Source organism: Phalaenopsis equestris, unplaced genomic scaffold (genome assembly GCF_001263595.1).
Source record: "Phalaenopsis equestris unplaced genomic scaffold, ASM126359v1 Scaffold000867, whole genome shotgun sequence".
Taxonomy (NCBI): domain Eukaryota; kingdom Viridiplantae; phylum Streptophyta; class Magnoliopsida; order Asparagales; family Orchidaceae; genus Phalaenopsis; species Phalaenopsis equestris.
The window spans coordinates 490,032-510,532 of NW_018165307.1; the positions used below are offsets into that span (position 1 = coordinate 490,032).

At 36.1% G+C, this 20,501-nt stretch overlaps 1 protein-coding gene across 1 annotated transcript in view; it reads left to right on the forward strand.

Annotated features, from left to right (window-relative positions):
- The first annotated feature begins 316 nt into the window (after positions 1–316).
- Positions 317–20,501, forward strand: part of LOC110031920 (probable L-ascorbate peroxidase 4) — a 38,522-nt gene continuing 18,337 nt past the window's right edge. Inside the window, exons 1-3 of the mRNA XM_020735362.1 lie at positions 317–603; positions 16,327–16,451; positions 16,526–16,575. Coding sequence (XP_020591021.1) covers positions 491–603; positions 16,327–16,451; positions 16,526–16,575 — 288 coding nt within the window. The 5' untranslated portion in view covers positions 317–490. The remainder of the gene's footprint in view (positions 604–16,326; positions 16,452–16,525; positions 16,576–20,501) is intronic.

The window sequence follows — 20,501 nt, forward strand, 5'->3', positions numbered from 1 at the left end:
ATTTTAACATTTTTAATTATTAAAATTACCTCTAAATATTAAACATTATGAAAATAAAAAAATATGACCAATTAAAATTATAATAATTTATATCTTAAGCATTAAAAAAGAACCAATCAAAATTATAATAATTTTAAGATCATGATGAGCGACCGTGGCCTCCATGCGCCATGGATCCAGACAAAGGCCCACTGCAATAGAATATGCAACTTCATCAATCTCAGCCGTCCATCAAGTTTTCCCAGGTACCACTGCAAAAATTATGCCACGTGTCCGAAATTCTGATCGACCCGACTCTTCATATCCTTGACTGGTTATCGATGAGCCATCAATGGAAACTTTCCCATCCCTTCGCGATTAATCCTTTTCTTGGCTGCTGGACAAATCCCATTCCTTGCTCTCTTCTTCCTCTTCTTCTATTGCTTTGTATTTTTCACTTTGCACACTTTCTTGTTAGTGTTGGACCGAGTGAGGTGCTCGAGGGTAGGAAATGGCACCGCCGGTGATCGACGGGGAGTACTTGAAGGAGATTGAAAGGGCCCGGAGGGATTTGAGGGCGCTTATCTCTAGCAAGAACTGCGCTCCTATCATGCTTCGACTCGCGTGAGTGCCGTTGGCCCGTGAATTTTCATTGCATTTCTTTCTTACTTGATTGTTTTGTTCTCTTTTTTGCGAATCGACGCTATTTCGGAACGGTTTGGATGTAGTTTATGTTTTATTTTTCTGTTCATGTGTGTTGATGTGATGGTTATTTTTCCAGCAGAATTGGGTTCTACAGACCAACTGAACGGTACCTGCACTTCAAATTTGTTTTTTTGTTTTACAAGTGTTTTTGCGTACAAAAAATAGGACAATTTTTCGATCGTGGAGATGATATTGAATAGTGTTGGCTCCTGAATTTGTACGGGAAAGGTGGAAGGATGTGGTCTGATGTATCCGTTCATGATCGTATTGCATGCTTTTCTTTTGGCGCCTTTTTGGTGCTGCTCTATGGGTGACACCCGTCCTTTGAGGACACGGTCAGAAGCTTTTATCCGATTTCGGGACCTTTTCTAAAGGTTTTTATTGTGAGAGTGTACTCCAGTTGCCATCAGTTGTGGTTTTTGTGGAAATAGTTTGAAACTCGTCACTGAAAGATCGTTTGCTGCGCTTACTTAGCAGATGGACCCTCGGCGACAGATGGTTCCGATTGGAGGCCGATTGGAGGAATGTATTGGGGATAGGCAACTTCTTGGGGAAGGATGAAGAAAAACATGGCATACACCTCTTGGTATGGAGACATGAGTAGATATCTCCTCTTAGGAGATGCTGAGAATGCTAGAAATAGGAGGGTAAACTGTGGGAATGCTTGTAGAATGCAGGAAAGAGGGGTTTAATTCCTTATGCTTCATGTGGAGAGTGTTTATCTCACTGTGAGATGTGGGAGGGGTGGTGAGGGAGGAAGCCATTGTACATTGTTTGCTATTGGGATTTACGGAAAAAAAAAGAAGAAATTATGGTGGGGGTAATTCCCTTGAAAGGCACGGTGTTTTTGTTGGCCAAATGCACAATCATGTGTCTAGAGCTGATGGACGTCTGCTTGGTACACTAAAACACACAATATTTGAAAAGGGTTGTTAACTTATCCCAAAATTTGTTCATTTTAGGAGAAGCTAGTGCTTAGTTGTTTGAGTTGAAAGAAAAATTTTCTTACTAACTTAGAATGGGCTGGCTCTTCTTTCATTGCATCATTTGTCTCCTTGAGGATGTCACTACTTTAATTGTAGCTTAGGCCAAAGTTTAAAAAGCCAAAATCAAGAATTGAAACATTTTGCTTTGCTTAAGGGAAGTGTAAAATTTAAAGTAGATGGAGGTTTAAGTCTTTGACTAAAAATTATAAAAAAACTCGTATCATCATAGTTAATAACCATGCCATAAACAATCAACAAGCAGTTAAAGATTCAAAAAAATTAACCATAAATATTATAAAAACTAGCCAATGAAATGAAAAGGAAAAGAAACTTAGTTAAAAAGATAATAAAACATAGTTACAAATGAAATAAAATGAAAACCAAACAAACGAAATGAAATTTAAAATGAACTTAAAAGAATGTAAAAAACTAACAAATTTTAATTAAAAAAAAGTATAAAGAAAACCTAAAAATTTAAGTTCATGTCCATATGAATCTAACCTCTGTGTATTTTGTTTTCCAATTAAATGTTAATTTTAAGTGATCACTTTATGCACATTGAGGCATATTGCCTATAGACATGTCTTGAATCAAATCAATTTCTAATTCACGTAGATCATAAATTTATAAGCCTTAATGAGTTTACAGGGAGCTCGATGGAGAGGATCACTTTGAGTTGGATGTCTTAAAGATCTTTTTAAATAAGGGCTTAGACTCTATAAAAAGATATTATTGGGTTTGGAAGGAATTATCTTGAGGTTTTACTCACTTTGAGTATCAACTAACTTTGATGAACTCAAAGTAATGTAAACTATAAAGCTTAAAATGATTGAAATGTGTATCTAGGATCTATTTTACCATTCATAGACCTTGCTTTGTCTACTCTTTTTTACCCTTTCTTTTGTTTGGTCAATGTTTCTTAGGGTAAATGCTATATTTGAGGTACAAAATTGTGTTATAACATTGAAGATTTATTATATTATTATTATTTTTAAGTCGAGTTATGAGCTTGAAATATTTTTGTGGCATAAGCCTCAAAATTCAATAATTAAACTATTAAAAATTAAATAATTTAAAAAATAATTAAAAAAATAAAACATTTTAGAGTAGTAAATCAAATAATGATGTACCATCTTAAAAAGTGATACAAACTCTCACACTACTAAGTAATTAGTATTGAGATAAACAATTAAAAATAAAGAACTGTAAAATAAACATGTACTAAACATATGTTTAGTTTGACTCGGGACTAGAAATCATTAATACTATCATCACTTAGAGGAGTTTTCCTTAGGATCATCATTGGAATTGATTACTTTTTAACATATATTTTTTTTACTTTTATCAACATTCTTTTAATCTTAGTTATTATTTTTATTCTTAAGTATCTTTTTCTTACCTAATGAACGAAATTTAGTTACATTATTCTTTACAATAATAATTATGCTGACATTTTATAATTTATAATGTATAAAATATTATACTAATATTTTTTGCTATTTTCTCATTGACTTTTGCTTGTGTAAAAAATGATCTTAATTTATAAGAATTCAATGGAAATATGACACTCAATAGGGCACAATGGAGAAAATTAATTCATGTAGCCAATCCCACTTGGTGGGTTAAAGGCTTGTTGTTGTTGTCTCATCAAGTTTTACTATTTATGTTCCTTCTTTATCAAAAAAATCAATATTTAGATCTTCCTCATATAATTATGATGGTGAACCTCCATTTTATTCTACACAAAGCATGCATTATTTAATGATACACTGTGATGAAAATTATGTGAGACTCAACAATTTGATTTTAAATTTTGCTAATTTGGGACTATCATCTCCAAATGAATCCACCACTCAATTAATTTAGTAAAAAATACAATGAGCATAATATGCAAATTTAAAAATCTTCACTATTAAAGATAAATAGCTAGCGTATATAGAAATTAAGATTTTACTTATCATCAAAACTCCCTTATCTCATTCATAACATTAAAATGAATCTCAATTTTAGCATTTTCACTGTAGCAACCATTCTTAATACGTTAACTAAAGAGCTTTGTAGTTGTGAACTTTAGATTTATTTGCTCATACACAACTTAACAACTGTGTAGAAGTGAACTTGTAAATTTTAAATATTTCCCTTCTTCTAGGATACTTGTATGGAGAATTACATCATCAAGGCCAAAGCCTAACTATAATTTTAAGTAAACTTGCTTATCCTTTTTCCTTTTTTTCAAAGCGTACTTATGTTGTGACAAGTCTCCAAGTTTCTTAATTATTAAATCGATACAATGTGCAGTGCATAGGTCCATTAATTTATTCTAGAGACCTTATATGCACTTGCATTGTAACTTGGACAACATGTTCTCCATTTTTGTCAATAGCCTTGCCAAGTAATTTAAAATTTCACTCTACATCTTTTATCTTTTATGATGTTTTATTACACTTTAAAAATATGACGCCAAAGGGGGTGTTATTGATAGGAATGAGACTAATTTTCACAGAGATTAGAGCAAAATAAAATATTTTACTCCATTGATATAAACTAACACAATCCTAAATATATAAAAGAGACATACAATTCGAGGTGTTGGCGATTCTCTCCCAAACCTTAACTCCTAAGATTGAAAACAATAATTACATACCCTAACCCTTATCATATTATGACCCACGAATATCAAATATTAATATTAACAAATGACCATATAGCCTTTTTAGTCTTGCGCCTAAAATAAGTTTTCAAAATATTTGGCAGACTCGATGAGGTTTATTATGACTACGACACCTTCAACCTCGCGTCATACTGAGTTGAGTGATCCCCATAACACTTCTCAATGGGATGGGGATTTTTGTGATTACACTCTATCTCCTACTGCAAACTGCACATCCCTTTGATATCTTTCAGTTTATTTCTTTATAAATGTTCAAGCTCTTAATAAATTTCCTATTAATTCTACCAACACCTTATCCCTTTCTTTTAAGTTCTGATCCACCAGGGATATTAGCATGGTGTTAGGTCCATAATGCATCAAATAGGGTGGATTGGGACCATACTCGATTTTAAAAGGAGTGCAGTGAGAAACTATATGATATGAAGTGTTGTAGTAATCCTCTTCTTAGGTAGCCATTTAGCTCGTAGCTCGGGTGCGTCCGATACAAAGCAACGAAAATAAGTCTCCACACATTGAGTAACAACTTTTGATTGTCCATCAATCTTTTTGTGTTACACTATACTTCTCTTTAATACAATCCCTTGCATTCTAAACAAGTTTCTATATTAGTGACTCAAGAAAATCTTGTCTCAATCCAACATTATCAATTATGGAATCCCATGCAACGAAAAAGCTTTCGTATAGAAATAACGACGACCTTTCATATAGAAATAACGACAACCAAAATAATAGTGCAGGGATGATGTAGAGAGACAGAGTGTGCGTACTCACTCAACTTTCCACCACCACCAAGAAGATCGCAAATCCTTTTGATCGACGTAAGTCTTAAATGAAATCCATCGTCACATCATCCCATTCCTTCTCCGGTAATGTCAGAGGTTTTATCAACTCTATGGTACTAATGCCATGTGTTGTTGGTGCACATAACGCCTTGAGATCATGCCCTCTACATCTTTTCTCTTTCCTAATCTAGATAATTTTGCTTTTATCCTCCAGTATATTTTGAGCACAATTGAATGTCTTTCGATAGCCCCGCCGTGAAACTTCTTTATTAATTTTGGTATGCATCTTGAATTTCAGGGTAATTATAGCTTCCCTGGTAAAGTAAATGTTGGTCATTCAATGAATATCCTAGATTTTTGTTCTTGCCATTCAATAAGCCGACCGAATCTTGCCTAATTTCTCATTTGCCTCACTCTCTTGCCCTAGGACCTCCCAATCTAAAACCAAAGGTAATGGCAATGCCAACAATTGAGGTTCCTCCATTCGTCGTGATATGGTATCAATGACCTTATTCATAAGGACCGTGCTTAACCCATAGCCTGAAGCATCGATCTCTATAATAAATTGATGGTTGAAGGCAAGTAATGTTAGCACCGATGCACTTGTCATAGCCTTCTTTAACTTCTTAAAATCTTGGTTCAATGCTTTCCCCACTAAAAGTTATTTTCCTTAAATTTCTTCGTTAACAATCCTGCAAGTGAACTGTAACCCTTCAAGAATTCTTAACAGTATCTTGTAAGTCCCAAAAATTCTTTACAGTATCGAGCACTTATTGAAGTTACCGTAAAGCTGATGCTCACCTAGTTTTGTCAACACCTTCTTCAAGTGATCAGTGTGGTCTTTAAAGGGACAATTGTATACTAAGATGCTGTCAAAGAGCACCTACATAAACTTTCAGAGGAAAGGCTGAAACTCCTTGTTCATCAGTAACTGAAATGTAGTCGTGGTGTTGGTGAGCTTGAAAGGTATAACTAAAAACTCTTAGTGATTATCATGAGTTTGAAAAGCAGTCTTATGCTCATCTGTTGGCCACATTTGAATATAATGATATCTCGACTTCAAAACAATCTTGAAAAATATCACAACCTCAAATAATCTGTTTAATAACTCATCAATCGTTGGGATGAGGAATTTATCATGTACTGTTTTCTTATTCACCGCTTAGTTATCCTCTCACAAATGCTAACTTCAAGAATCTCAGCCCTACATCGCGAATTGTCCTGATCATGGTCTTGAGAGTCACCAAAGTAATGCATAAACTAATGTCACCACGAAACACTAGTATCTTGTCTCCCTCATGAAACTCCATTGTCAGGAACTTCTAGTTCATCTTAGTCTCCCCTAGGGATTACAATTAAGTCCAAGGAAAAAAATCCTCCACCTAAATAATTTGCATTATCAAATTCAACACTTTACAAACTCCTCTGCTCTTCTCCACCAGTCTCATCCCCATCATCACTTCAAAAGTTCCTGTGTCAACTATCTAAAATTGCAATTATTCTACTACTTAGTGGAGATGAAGTTGCGGATGGTTCCATTATCTACCAACACCACTACGTCCTACTCTCTAATATGTTCATGAAGTTTCATAATATGGTTTGGTGTGAGCCCCCCACCACTGAGTTTGATGAGACTTCTGCCACATCCAAGTGAGGGTCTGCCTCCTCCTAACACAACCTTTCCTGTTTCTTCATCCTTTGCCTCCTTCCCATCACACATTGTGAAGACGTATGAGGTCTGTGGTTGTTTCAAATTTTAGTTTAAAAGTTGCTGTGTAAAATTTTGCTGTTTGAAAAATTTAGTTTTGAAAATGTTGTCTGTGGATAAATATATGAAATTTTCCTCTGATCATACTATATTGAATTCATAGTTTTGTTTTAGATATATGCAATATGTACAAATATATGTAAATTCACAGTTTTGTCAGGTCAGTTCAGGTTTTATCTATATGTACAGATCCAAAAATGCTTATACCACTCACTGTTATTGAAAAAGACTCACTTACATGCCAAGACATAAGAGAATGCTCCTTTGATTCAATCAAAGATCAGCTGGTACAATAAACAGTTATCTCTAATGTTCAACATTCTACACATGTTCGACACACTTTAGACCAATCCACTAATCAGGCGAGCCAATCTTCGGATGAAGAATGACAGGTCTATTTCAGGAAGAAGAAGAAGATTGGAGGCCGACTCAAGCTCGGGAACTTATTGGATGATACTTTAGTCACTATGGTTACTACTGACAATGACACTCATCTTACCAATTTATTAGCTAGTTCCTTTCTTAGAACTAGAGGTAGAGACAAAACAAAATTGGGTCGCTTTCTAGCTACCTGATACTATGTTTTTTTGATATTTTTTATTTTTTTCTTTAGGTCTTGTAATTTTCTGTATTTTCTCTTTTTTTTGGAACCATTTGTATGTGATGGTTATCATGAGAGAACGGTGTCATGCTTGGGCCCTTTCTCACAATCTATATGTATCCTTATTTCTTTTTAATATTAGCCTTTGGGCTTTCTCAATATATAATGTATATATACACACACACACACACACTAGACAATACATTTATTTTTATTTGGCATCAACATATTAGACTTATCATATTTAAAGCAAATTATAATTATAACATAAATAATGATACTTCCATCCTTATGAAGGATTTGTATATTAAATTTATTATTGATTATAATGTTAAAATTATACAGAATTAATGCAGTTTTTATTTATAAGTTCTCTTTGATTGAGAAATCAACATTACAACATCTTGAGAACTCAAAGCCACAGCTTGGAGGTTATATATATATATATATATAGATATATAATAGTTTTATATATTATTATTTATCATTCTTCGACTACAAACTTTGTCGTGCGTTGCTCATTAAATATCACATATTAGACGTTGCGGAGAATCATTGGCGAGTCATGGGAAAAAAATTTAGACGCGGGACACACTCACGGATGCGACAAAAGATCTGCGGTCATGATTTCAATACAACGAACAACCACAATTACAAATGTGATCACCCAAAGCTGTATTCAAACACGTGATATTCATGTTCGGTTCGGAAAGTGGGTTGGAAAGTGGAACGCGACTTTTGTTCTTGGGCGGCAAAGTTCTCATCACATCGAAAGCATAACCCTTGACCTACTTCTTGAATCTCTCTCTAAGACTTGAATCTCACTTCTAATTGTGGCTCATTATTCCTGTCCCATCTTCCCTTTGTTATCCCAAAGTTTGAGTTTTTGGTATCTTCGTGGTTGCATCATTTCAATATGACACTTAATTTGTGTTGTTTTTATTAGCCCGTTCCATTGTATTTTTATCTTCAACTAATTGTGTTAGTTCTATAGCTTCTCCCATTCCTTGTGGTTTCAACAGACTAAGCACTGCTCGAATTTCTGGCTTCAAGCCCTTCATGAAGTTTTCTTTGAATACTACTTCTGATATCTTTTTCAAACGACCAGTTAACATCTAAATTTATCTATATTCCATGACAGACTCTTCTCGGATAAATGCAAAAAAATTGCTCGTGTAATTCCCCTTTCCCCTTGGTTCTGAAATACTCCAACAATCAATCCGTGAACTGTTCTCATGTTCTAATTGGTTGACATTGCTCTCTCCATTGATACCATGCTATAGCCTTCCTTCCAAACATAGGGTTCCCGCCATCAATTTTTCTTTATTTGCCAGTCCATTAACAACAAAGTATCTCTTCACGCAATAATCCCAACCATAGACATCCTCTCATTCGAAGATCAATAGCTTCAGTTGTGTTATGCACAAGTCACCTCCTCAATTTTGTTGACTGAAGCTTGTTCCACCCATGAAGTGGTTGTTGGATTCCCTTCTTTTGCCTATATTGATTCCCCTTTTTCCATAAGTTTGGCTTGCTCCATATTCTACTCATCCATCCTCATAGACTCCCGAATCAGCTTTTGATTGGATGGCCGTCACGGTTGTTGTAGCAAAAAACACCAATGTGGTTGGATGCATCCCTCAGTTGGGGCCCCACCCACTGTGGTTCCCTTTTCCAAGTTGAAATCCATCGAATCAATCTTTTCTAGCTCTGAACTGCACTTCGCCATCCCATTCCGCCTGATATTGTTCATCCCGTCGTCTTATGTCATGCGAACCCAATCAGTCGCTCCTTCCAACCTAAATACTACTTAATTCCGTTCATCTAATGCTACTCGAGCCCAATCCACACGTCGTCGCTTGATTTTGCGGTCCTAGATCCATCGACAATAGCGATGCTACACTCTATGTGTTCCCTCGTGCGTGGATCGTGCCAGTGAGTGTTTTCAGAGTCAAAATCGCATCCCTTAGCGTCGGCACTAGCGTTTTTGCCCATCGTCGATGCTATCACATGTGACAACTCCTTGAGCCTTTTCATCATTTCTTCCATGGTCGTAAAAAACCACTCATCCATGGACGAGAACCACACCTCTTCCGAATTTTTCCTCCAAGGCATTGACCTTTTTGGCTAATATTACTACAACTCCGATACCAATTTGATATGAACGAGACCAGTTTTCAGGATGATTAGAGCAAAATAAAATATTTTACTCCACTGACATAGAACAATACAATCCCAAATGCATAAATGATAGACCTAAAATTTGAGAGGTAGACAATTCTATCCCACTAACTCAGATTATAGATAACAATCACATACCCCAACTCTAATCATATGAAGCCCTATTTATCCCAATCAATAATAACTAAAAATGAATATATTGTTCATGTAGTCTTGCGTCTAAAATTTGTCTTCAAAGTATTTGGGGGGCTCGGTGTGACTTCTATGAAACCACTCGAGTCAGTGGGGCATGAGGCGGAGGGCAATGGTCTAACAATTATCTAAAATATTGATTTATCTAATTTTCCTGATATCTGACCGACCATTCTATTTTATTGGGACTCTAATTTGTGATTATGCGTTTTTAATCTCCTTAATGACATTTGCAGGCATTTTCATTTCCTTGTTAAAAATCCAAGTTCTATGGTCATAGATAGAAGGTGATTTAAAGCCTCAACCATATAAATCTATAGAATGATTCACGTTAAAGTATGATTGAGAAGTTGCCACATTAGGAGGAACACATTCTCAAAGAAGAACCTCCTAGTGTCTATACAAACATCATCATGAGCCTCTTTAGCATTTATGGAGTTAGTCGAGCAATTGCCTTTGTGCTGCCATTTTTCTCATACTTTGAATTCATCATATTTCAGTCTACAGTTCCCTAATATCTCCGTTGGAAATTTGTAGCCTATGTGAATAAAGAATCTGTTAGATATGTCGAGCCTGCCAGATAATTTGAAGACTTATTTTAGATGCAATCAATTTAATAATTTATTCTTTATTATTATGTGGTATAAATATGGTTAATATTTTTGGGTTATGATTATGATAAAATTATTATTTTGAGTCTTAGGACCAGGCTTTAGGGGAGACCGCCTATGGCTCAAATTGTAGGTGTTAGGTCTAGGAATTGTGGAGAGTTGATCTACCTCTCAAAACTGTAGATCACCCATTGTATCTTGTTTTTTTGCTTGAAGGGTAATCAAATTAGCCATAATTTGGGTTTTCCCATATATTTCTTGCAATTTTTTTTGCTGATTTTAACCATGATTCATATCAAATTGATATCAGAGCAATTGACTCTTAGTAAACAACGAGATCAATCACGATACAGTCGCAGTAATAGCTAGTTGGGAAGCAAGAAGCCAAAGGCCGGATTGATTGTGATACAAGCACGATAATTCGGAGGGATCAATTGCGATACAATCACAGTAAGAGCTAGCTACAAAGCCAACATTAAGATCAAGACGTACATATCTCGATTTGCTTCAGGATCGCGTCGTCTTCGTGAAGGAATATTTCGGTACAGTTGCGAATGGCGAGTGATTCAAGCAAATGATGGGATTGTGACCACCGAACCTCGCTATACAACAAAGCAGAAGCTTCCTGGGAAGCCAATGATATATTGCGTACAGGAGTTTCGCGATTCAAACAATCTGGGAAGCTTAGGACAGGATCAAGGCTTATGACCTGTCGATATAGTCATGATTCAAGTGATCTGGCAAGGAATCGTGGCTTATAACCTTGTGGCACAGTTGCGGTTCGAGCTACCTTGGAAGCCAACGATCGAATCCCAACATATAAGAGTTCCGCATCCGCGATCAAAAATCTTTTTGGGACTAACTTGACCAAAAAAAAAGAGGTTGTGGAGGATAAATTAGAGTGAGAAGTGAGCCAAATCAGATTGAAAATGCAGTGTTTCTTGTCCAGGGAGATACAACTTTCGTCCTTGGAGGGGAGAGTCACATCCCGGGATGAAATAATGAGAGAGATCGTGGAGTTTCACACAAACCCATCTCCATCTACTGTAGAATCGAGTGATGTTGTTGGGAGCAGACTTGAGCGACAGCAATTAAAAGAATTAATGTGAGATCAGGGCAGTATCACTGCTTTAGGAGAATCTGGGGCCCCACAGGATCAAGCAAAAGAATCAGGAGCAAACTTATGAGCAAAAATACTTGGATGAAATAATGCGATATCCAGAAGATTGTAACGAACAAAAGTGGTTGGATTTAGCAAAGAATTTGGGAGCAAATTCGAGCGGCAGCATCAAAGGGAATTGCGTGGCATCATGATGTTTGGAAAGAGCGACAACAGGTGAAATGGGAAGACGTGTGATTCGGGGTTGGAGAAGATCGATTTGAAAGATTTTGACATGGAACAAGGAACCATGGTGGGTGGGATCCATTTAGAGGGTTGCATTTTACTATTTCATTGCCTTTTGTTGTGGTGCCTTCCAAGAAGAAGGCATGAGTAATCATTGGAAAGGGTCAGGTGGAGAAGATTAGGGGACTTTGTAAGGGATCAATTTTGACACTGCAGAGTGTTCAGGAGGGAGACAAAATGGCAGTTCTTCGTGGTTACCTCACTTTATGCAAAACTTTGGCGACACTCAAGACATGGTAAGTGCAGTTTAGGACGTAGGGTTGAGATTTTTAACTTGGTTGCTTAGCATTGAAGAGATATATGATATGGATTTGACAGATATTAACTTGATTGATGAGCTAGTGGTTGAGTTATTTGGGGCTGCGGTATTCTACATGATTGATTGGAATTTATGACACTATCAAATTTAGATGATGCCGAGGGATTTGTACAATTCAACATTCCGATCTTATGCGAATGACTATGACTCTTCTATTAAATGAAAATGATTATCAAATGATGACGCCACATCAGAGCTACACAATTTGATTAGCTACAACTTTCTTTTTTCCATCTTGAGGGCAAGTTACATTTTTGGAAGGGGAGTAATGTTTGACAAGTCGAGTCAGCCAAATATTTTTGAAGGCTTATTTTAGGTGCAAGGCTAAAAGGATAATTTAGTAATTTATTCTCTATTATAAATAGGGCTATAATATGTTTAGGGCTAGGGTTATGATGAAATTATTGTCTTGAGTTTTAGGGTTACAGTTTGATAGAGATTGCCTACCTCCCGAATTGTAGGTGTTAGGTCTAGAGATTGTAGAGAGTTGATCTACCTCTCGAACATGAGACTACCTATTGTATCTTGTTTGTTTGTTTGGAGATTAATCAAGTTAGCCTTAATATGGGTTTTCCCACATATTTCTTGTAATTTGTTAGTTGATTGTGACTCCGATTCGTATCATAATCTTTGCCACTACCATAATAGAATATATTATCATATTTATAATTAAATTGCCTATATGCTAAATGACAAAATGATTGCTTTATTTACCAGAACATAAATTTCTTATTTCACTTGTACTATGGTAGATGGTGCAACTTTTTCTTGAGTTAGAAAGATGTTATTCCTTTCTTGCAACACTTCATCTTTTTTATCATAATGATTACGTTTCAATTGAATATTAGTCTCACGTGCTCAAACATGAACTTGAATGCTATGCTTCTAGTTCTGTCTAGTTTTAAATAACCAAAAATTGAAAAACTCAAGAACAATGAATAGAAAAAGCTTGCCAGTAAAATGAGTCAGAGAACGAGAATGACGACAAGCTAAGAAAGAAAGAATGGAAAAGAATAAATGAAGGAGTTAATGATGTTTGTTCACAAATATGCTTAGATTGCATAAAAATAAAATAAAATAAAATAGAAAAACTTCATGTTTGTGGCAAAATAGCATCAACGTAATTTTACCCTTATTGTTGGTTTTTGGCTTCAATTTCTTTGTGGAGGTCTCATTCAATGTTTTAAAAGGCAGAGGGCATTGAGTGGGGCATTTTAACTGTTACAGGAAGAGACGTAAGTCTCAAAGCATCAGACACAATGATTACTTTATTTGTGAAAACACAAATTTTTCCTTAACCTTTTGCGTATAACGAAGTCGTCTTCTATATTTAAATTGCTGACAAATAATTTACTCTCATCATTCTAGGTTTTAAGCATGTTCTCATCCAATGTTTTGAAAGACAAGGGGCATTGAGTGGGGCATTTTAGCTGTTACAGGAAATAGATGTACGAGCAAAGGCTCTATCATATAAAAATTAGAGAAAAAATCCACTTAAGTTTGCATAGTATCAATAAAATAGTCACTTAAAGTGTCTCAATGTATCAATTTTGAAATTTACTGCACGTAAATTCATGAAGAATGCATTGATTTTGAATAATGAATTAATTTAGGAAAACAAGAATTGTAGTTGATAGTAAACAATACAAGAAAATATGCCAATCATGACTTCTCATGTTGAAATCTTTTATGTTTGTTAACGCACTGACTTAAGTTAGATGCATATCTACTAGAGAACTTAAAAGGTTGCAACCATTTACATATTGTTCATTGTTGATCCAAGATTAGACAATACTTAACTTTTGGCTTTATCAGTTTACATGCAGTTTCTCTTGAAATTTTTACTCCCTCGCTTTGTAATACCTTTTTAAATCAAATCTCACTTTAGCATTGTTTTTGGTTTCACCCTTAATATCTACCACATGTTTAAAGATATTATTAAAAGAGTTTTTTTTCAATATAAACGACATCGAGTTTTTGTCTAATCAACTTAGTTCTCTAGTATGGTAGGCTTTAGAAAATACTAATTTTTTGTTCAATTATGTGTAACATCTAAGTTAAGAAGACATTTTGAATGTGGTTCTAGGGAATCATTAATCTCCAAAATTTCACTAACCTTCTGCCATAAATCCTCCCTAATTATCATCGACGGAGGACTAGATTTTCAACTCTATTTTTTAAGAAGACGTATTTATTCCTTCTGAATAAGTAATCAGCGGGTAAGAACATTTGATGACAGCCTAACAATATATTTTTCCTTTCATGCTTTAAACTAAATGCCTTTGACAAATCCTTACAGTAAGACAAATTAATTTTCCCGCAGTCACATATGCTGGATAATCTCTTATTATTCACATCAGGACAATTTTCAGCTGAAAATTTTGTTTCGTAGCAATATCATAAGTCACCACGCATAATTCATATAATGTTTGAAGTTCATCTATTAAGTACACATCAATTTTTTGCTTGGTGCTATGTGGACTTGGTACGATCAACGTCATAAATAAGAAAATGTGTGATCATGCATATATCACGTGGTAAATTATATGATGTAAAAATCGTTGGCCAGCATGAGGGGTGATGCATCCTGACTGTATGATGCGAACTCATTTGCATTCAAGTCAAGTCTAATGTTGTGTGATCGGCTGCAAATTTAGGATAAGTATGATCAAAATATTTTCAGGCTTCTCTTTCTGTCAGATGACTCAAAGAACTGGTATCATCAAATTTGTTTTGGTGTCATGTCATGTGAAGAGCTGTACACATATAGTTGAAAAACCTTTGAAAATGAGGACTAAGAGACAATTAAAAGAATACTTTTAAGAAATATTTTTTTTGTTTTTAAGCTTTTTGACCATGTTGTTTGAATCTCTTAACACCACAAAATCTTTATTACATCTCTGTTGAATCTGTCCTATACTATAACATTAAGTCATTAAAACAACAATCTATCTTCTCAAGTATCAATCATAACTTTGACACTAATTTATTTATTTTGTAGATGTTGATTTGCTTCTTCAGTAACACACCGACTTGATTTCTATACATATTATAATCTGATTTAATGTATAATATTATAAACATTGTTGATAACTGTGAATGCTTGGTGCAACTTTTCAGCAAAGGCTGTTGTGCTTCATCTAATAAATTGTAAAATCTTTACTTTTCACTGCTCCGTGGTTGATCATCCTTAGAAATGTTATTAGCAAAATGAGCCCTGCTTGCATGAAAACCATATCTTCAAATGTGCTAGTATCATATTCAGTTAGAGGGGCAGAATTTGATGAAGCATCAATGTGATCATACTCAACATTTGGTTCATACTCTCAATGTGTTGTCCATTTAATAAATAGGTTGAAATAATTTACAATTCAAATTTAATTTACTTCGTATGGTGTTGGGAATGTTTGTTTTATATGCTTCACACATGAGCATTGAAATTTACCATTTGAAAGGTGAATGTGAATTTGTGATACCACTTACACAAAATATTCTACGTCATTCAAGAACTAATCAGTGAGTCTTTTTCTTCCTGGATAAAATCTATTATACATATTCAATCATAAATCTCAGATAATCATTATCGCTGCCAGAGCCCTATTATCGGCGGAGCGGAAGAGAGAAATGTGAGTAGTGCCAGTGAGTGTGGCGGGATCAGGTTAGGTTTAAAGAAGTTGACATCGAATTATTGACTGCAATTTCTGTCGCTACTACTTTGCGGTGGAACTTTCTCTCAGTAATCTATCCCTTTTAAGCAATGTGGCGGACACTGCAAACTCGTTTTCCTCCTCAATAACTTTGTGGATGAAATTTCAGCCTCATATTTGAATGCTAATTATTTCTAATGCAATTCAACTTCTGCAAAATAAACGTCGGTGTATTCCTTTCATTTCAAAATAAAATTTTTATTTTCATATAGTATCTATTTCATCCTCAAATTTACATTCTGAAGTTGGCAGTCCTTAAGCACAAATTGTTAGCTTTTAGCTTAGGCCCTTGTTATTTAAATGATGTTTCCAACTCCAAATTAATTGGTATAAACGTACTGATGATGATGATTTACATGAAAAAAGGACTTTGTCAATATATTGCGATATTTCTAACCAAAACTCTCTCTCTCTTGCAGGTGGCATGATGCTGGAACTTATGATAAGACAACAAAGACAGGTGGCCCCAATGGGTCTATTAGGTTTGAGGAAGAGTACAGTCATGGATCCAATGCTGGCTTAAAAATAGCCATAGATCTCTTGGGTATGCTCTACTATCTTATTGCTAAACTATATCTATGTCATTCATGCTGACTAACTTATATTTTATTTTGGCAGAGCCGATAAAGACAAAACATCCAAAGATTACATATGCAGACCTTTATCAGGTGAATACAGTTAACCAGCATGGTTTAAGATCTCTGTTTCTCATATTCTTTGCTATGTGATTTCCGGGCTTGCAGAATTATAAATGTTGACTGAAGGAAGGCGCAAAATTTAGTGATTGCAATCTGTTAAAATTTATTTTTTGTGATTATCACAACAACTTATGAAATTCCAATTGCACTTCATTTGTAATCTTGGTTAAATTTTTTCATATTTTTCTTTCCATTTATATTAGATGTTCCCCGTTTTTGTTTCATATTTTTTCAAGCCAAAACTTAATTATAGCACATCCCTAGTTTTGGAAACTCTTCTGTACATATCTTTATACATTTCGGGTTTCCCTGCCAAGGAGTTTTTGATACTTAAGCCCATGTTTTTGGTAACATACTGTTTATTAATTTTTTTTCTACATTACCCTAACAGAAGATTGAAGTACCAGCTAGTCATTCTACGTGGGCAATGCATGTTCATCTGTAGTCAATAAACACTTTTTATTTGTAAGTATAGTTGACTTAGATTGGTTTGAATTAAGCAAAGGCTAGTGGAATCGTAGTCTTAGCTTTTTGTGTGTAAGCTTAGGTTCATTTAACTCATAAAAGAAAACTTTTTGCACGTGATCACTGCATTTTCATCTTTAATCTCAATTGAGCAAACAATTGCAAACTCGGAGAGCCAAATGTAGAAAAATCTGCTAAATTACTAGATCTAGATTATGTTCCAGTCGGCCTTTGCGTGAGGGCTAATGTTTCAGCAGTTTTGATCCCTAAAAACTAAGGCTTTATTTGGTATTTAATATAATTGGAGGGAATATAATGTCATTTTACCAGAAGAATTTTTTGGTGCTTCGATTGCATGTAATTACAAGTAATTGGGTTTTCTTGGAAATCTGAATCGATGTAGTTTTCCATTGACAATCCCTTACCCAACTGATGCACGACGTGGATTCCGCGCCTGTGGAATTGGTGAAGGGCGTGATTGCAAAGGGAGTAGGGCCGAACAAGCTGGGTTTCCTTTTTCTGTACAAATTTCCTTCTTTCATTTAATTTTTTTCTAGTTCTTTCCTATATGTGTTGTATTAGGGTTTAAATTTTAATTTTTGGCGTGAATTTATTTAGGACAGCTGTCGACATCCATTTTCTCTCTTCGAGGTTTGTGTCCGAGAGTTTGGGTGGCACTCGAGCTGTATCTCTTTCAAAAAATAGTGATTATCTTCCCCATCCCCTTCCATATCCTCCATGCGTCGCTCCCAATTGCCCTCCATGCTTCACTCAGCTCCCAATTGCCCTCCATTGCTGCAGTCGCCCCAAACAGTCGTCGTTGCTTTTTCTCTATTGCTTTCCTTGGCTACAACCTTTTAGAATTTTCCTCCCCCGCTTTTGCGGCCAGTGCAGCCGCTCCTACTACTGTCTGCCGTTACCTTATCTACTGTCCAACCCTCCCCTATAGCCATTTCCGATAACCAGTAACTCTTCCAACCACCCTTGCCACCATCCACCACTACTTAGTTGTTGTCCCACTCTTTTACCACGCTAATCCTTGTTGCTGGTCTAGCCACCTCCCCCACAGCCTAGTTGTTGTTCCCCGCCATTATCTTGTTGTTTTTCAGTTGTTTCTATCTTATTTCTGTTTGTTTACACCCAGGACAGCAAATTTCCATCGGCAGGTCGCTGTTCCCTAGCATTTCACCACATCCTTACCTTGCCGCCACGTCTCCAAGCCCCCTAACGGCCGCCACGTCTTCAAGTCCCTAGCCGTATCTCATGTATCGTGTTGTTATTTTCGTTCCCGTGTGTTGGGTGTAACCGTCCATTGACTTTTTCAGTAATAATATCGGTTTGCTTATTGTTGTTTGGGTTGCCTCTGGTTTTATTTGGTATTATAACTAGTCTAACCCTAGTCCTAACTTAGGTTTTTAGCATCCACAAATACCCAATCCCAACTCCACACAAAATTCCTTCCCTTTGCTGAATTTTCAAAACAGTCACCCAAAAATTTTCTTTTCCACCCCATATCTTTGTACACCCTCTTCCACTTACCCAATCTCAATCCCAACCCCAACCACACCATCAAGGATACAATCTCCAAAACTTGATCAGGAATTTCCATGGATGGCATTCAATGACTCGATGCCATTGAGAAATGACCTAGGGCGGGATCACTTCGATCATGATAGTGAAATCTGTGAAGGAGAGCGAGAAGATCATTTGAATCCCTTTCTTAAGGATTATTTCAATGGAGAGGAGGATCAACTAGGGTGCTTTGGAATATAGTATTAAAAGAGGCCGAGAGATGAAGCGATATTGGAATTAGCTTAAACAATAACAAATCAATTATATTATTGTTGAAGTTCAAATGAGAAGTTATAAACAATCAACTCAGATAGGAAATAACATGTCACTCTAAAATCTGAAATTGCAACAAATGAAAGCACTAACTCAAACTTGGGTGGATCTTAGGAGGAAGGTGGTGATCGATGAAGGTTTGGACCTTTAGAGAGGTAGAAAAGGACGGTGCATTGGTTGGAAGGTAAGTTGACAGCTAAGGGGAGTTAAGAAACTGCTGGAATAACGAGAAGGCGGGCTTTCCTGGGCAGTGGAAGCAATGGCGAGGGGCTGGGCAGCGACCAAACAACAAGAGAGGTGCTATTATGGACTGCGGTGGCAAGGGAGGAGGACAGAGGCAGAAAAGGGGAGGAGTTGTGGCAATGGTAGCAAGTTGAACAGATGGCTAGGTGGCTGGAATTGCAGAAAACAGTAGGAAACAACTCTTTTCAAGCACTGCAACGAGGGCGAATGCCGATAACAATGACGGGGAATGCAAGGGGACCTCAAGACAACAAGAGGACGGTTATTCGTGGTGGCAAACAAGTGTCTGGAAGTAGCGAACTGCAGGAAATACAACAATATGTGGTTGTTATAGGCGGCTGCAGGAATGGAGGGCGGTCGAGAGTAAAGCGGGGAGGATACAGAAGGTGATAGAGAGGACAATCACCACCTGGAGACCAAGTTACAGCCAAAGCACAACCTGAAATCCTCAGATATAGCCCTCAAAAGGAAGAAGAGATACCAGCGGCTCTCCCGATATAAAATAAAAAAAAATTTTACCCCAAAATACGAAACCATCATATTTATAGGCTTGGGGTAAATAGGAGTGGGCCTCACTCTCAATAGGAGGGAAATCCACAAAAGGAAATGTCGACCAACCCTATTGAACTGGTCCGGCTCGCCATATCCCGCGACTATTATAGTCAGGGTTGTGGATGGCCCCCTTTGCAACAGCTTTCGCGCCAGTTTCTTGGGGTTGGGAGAGCTTCAGCCTCATCTGTCGAAGCTTTTATGCCCTCATAGTATAACATTAGATCCCGTTGAAAGTAATAGAAATGTAGCAATCTCTTGGTAAGTCAGTTATCTTTGCGCTGTCATTCTAAAACACATTTTGATAAAATAAATATCCATATTCTTTTGACACAATCTGAGCTGGGCAACATAACCTCCTAGATTTTCATAATGTAACTCCCGAGCCCTTAGATTTATAATTTTCTTCTTTTTTCCATACTCATTTGATTATATTTGATAAATAAGTGTATAAGGAGAAATCAACTCTAGAATAACATCTTGGACTTGCTAGGCCACACTGAAGAATAATCATTTAGGAACTACATCTTTATCATATTTTCTGATAGGGTTGGATCCTACTATAGAATTTTGTTCCCATTAAGCTCATAAGGCAATTTCCATCACCGCGGGTCATCCTTGTCTGATCATCTAATTGTGGATACACTGTTGGCTAGCTATACTGCCCAAATAACTCCATATAGTCTTCTTGAGGTAGCTCCAAAGCTTTTCATCTCTGATATGTTAGACCTCTCTTAGTAGAGGCAACTCAGGAGGGAGGTTATATATCTGAAAATTCTGAAATCTTCTTATTT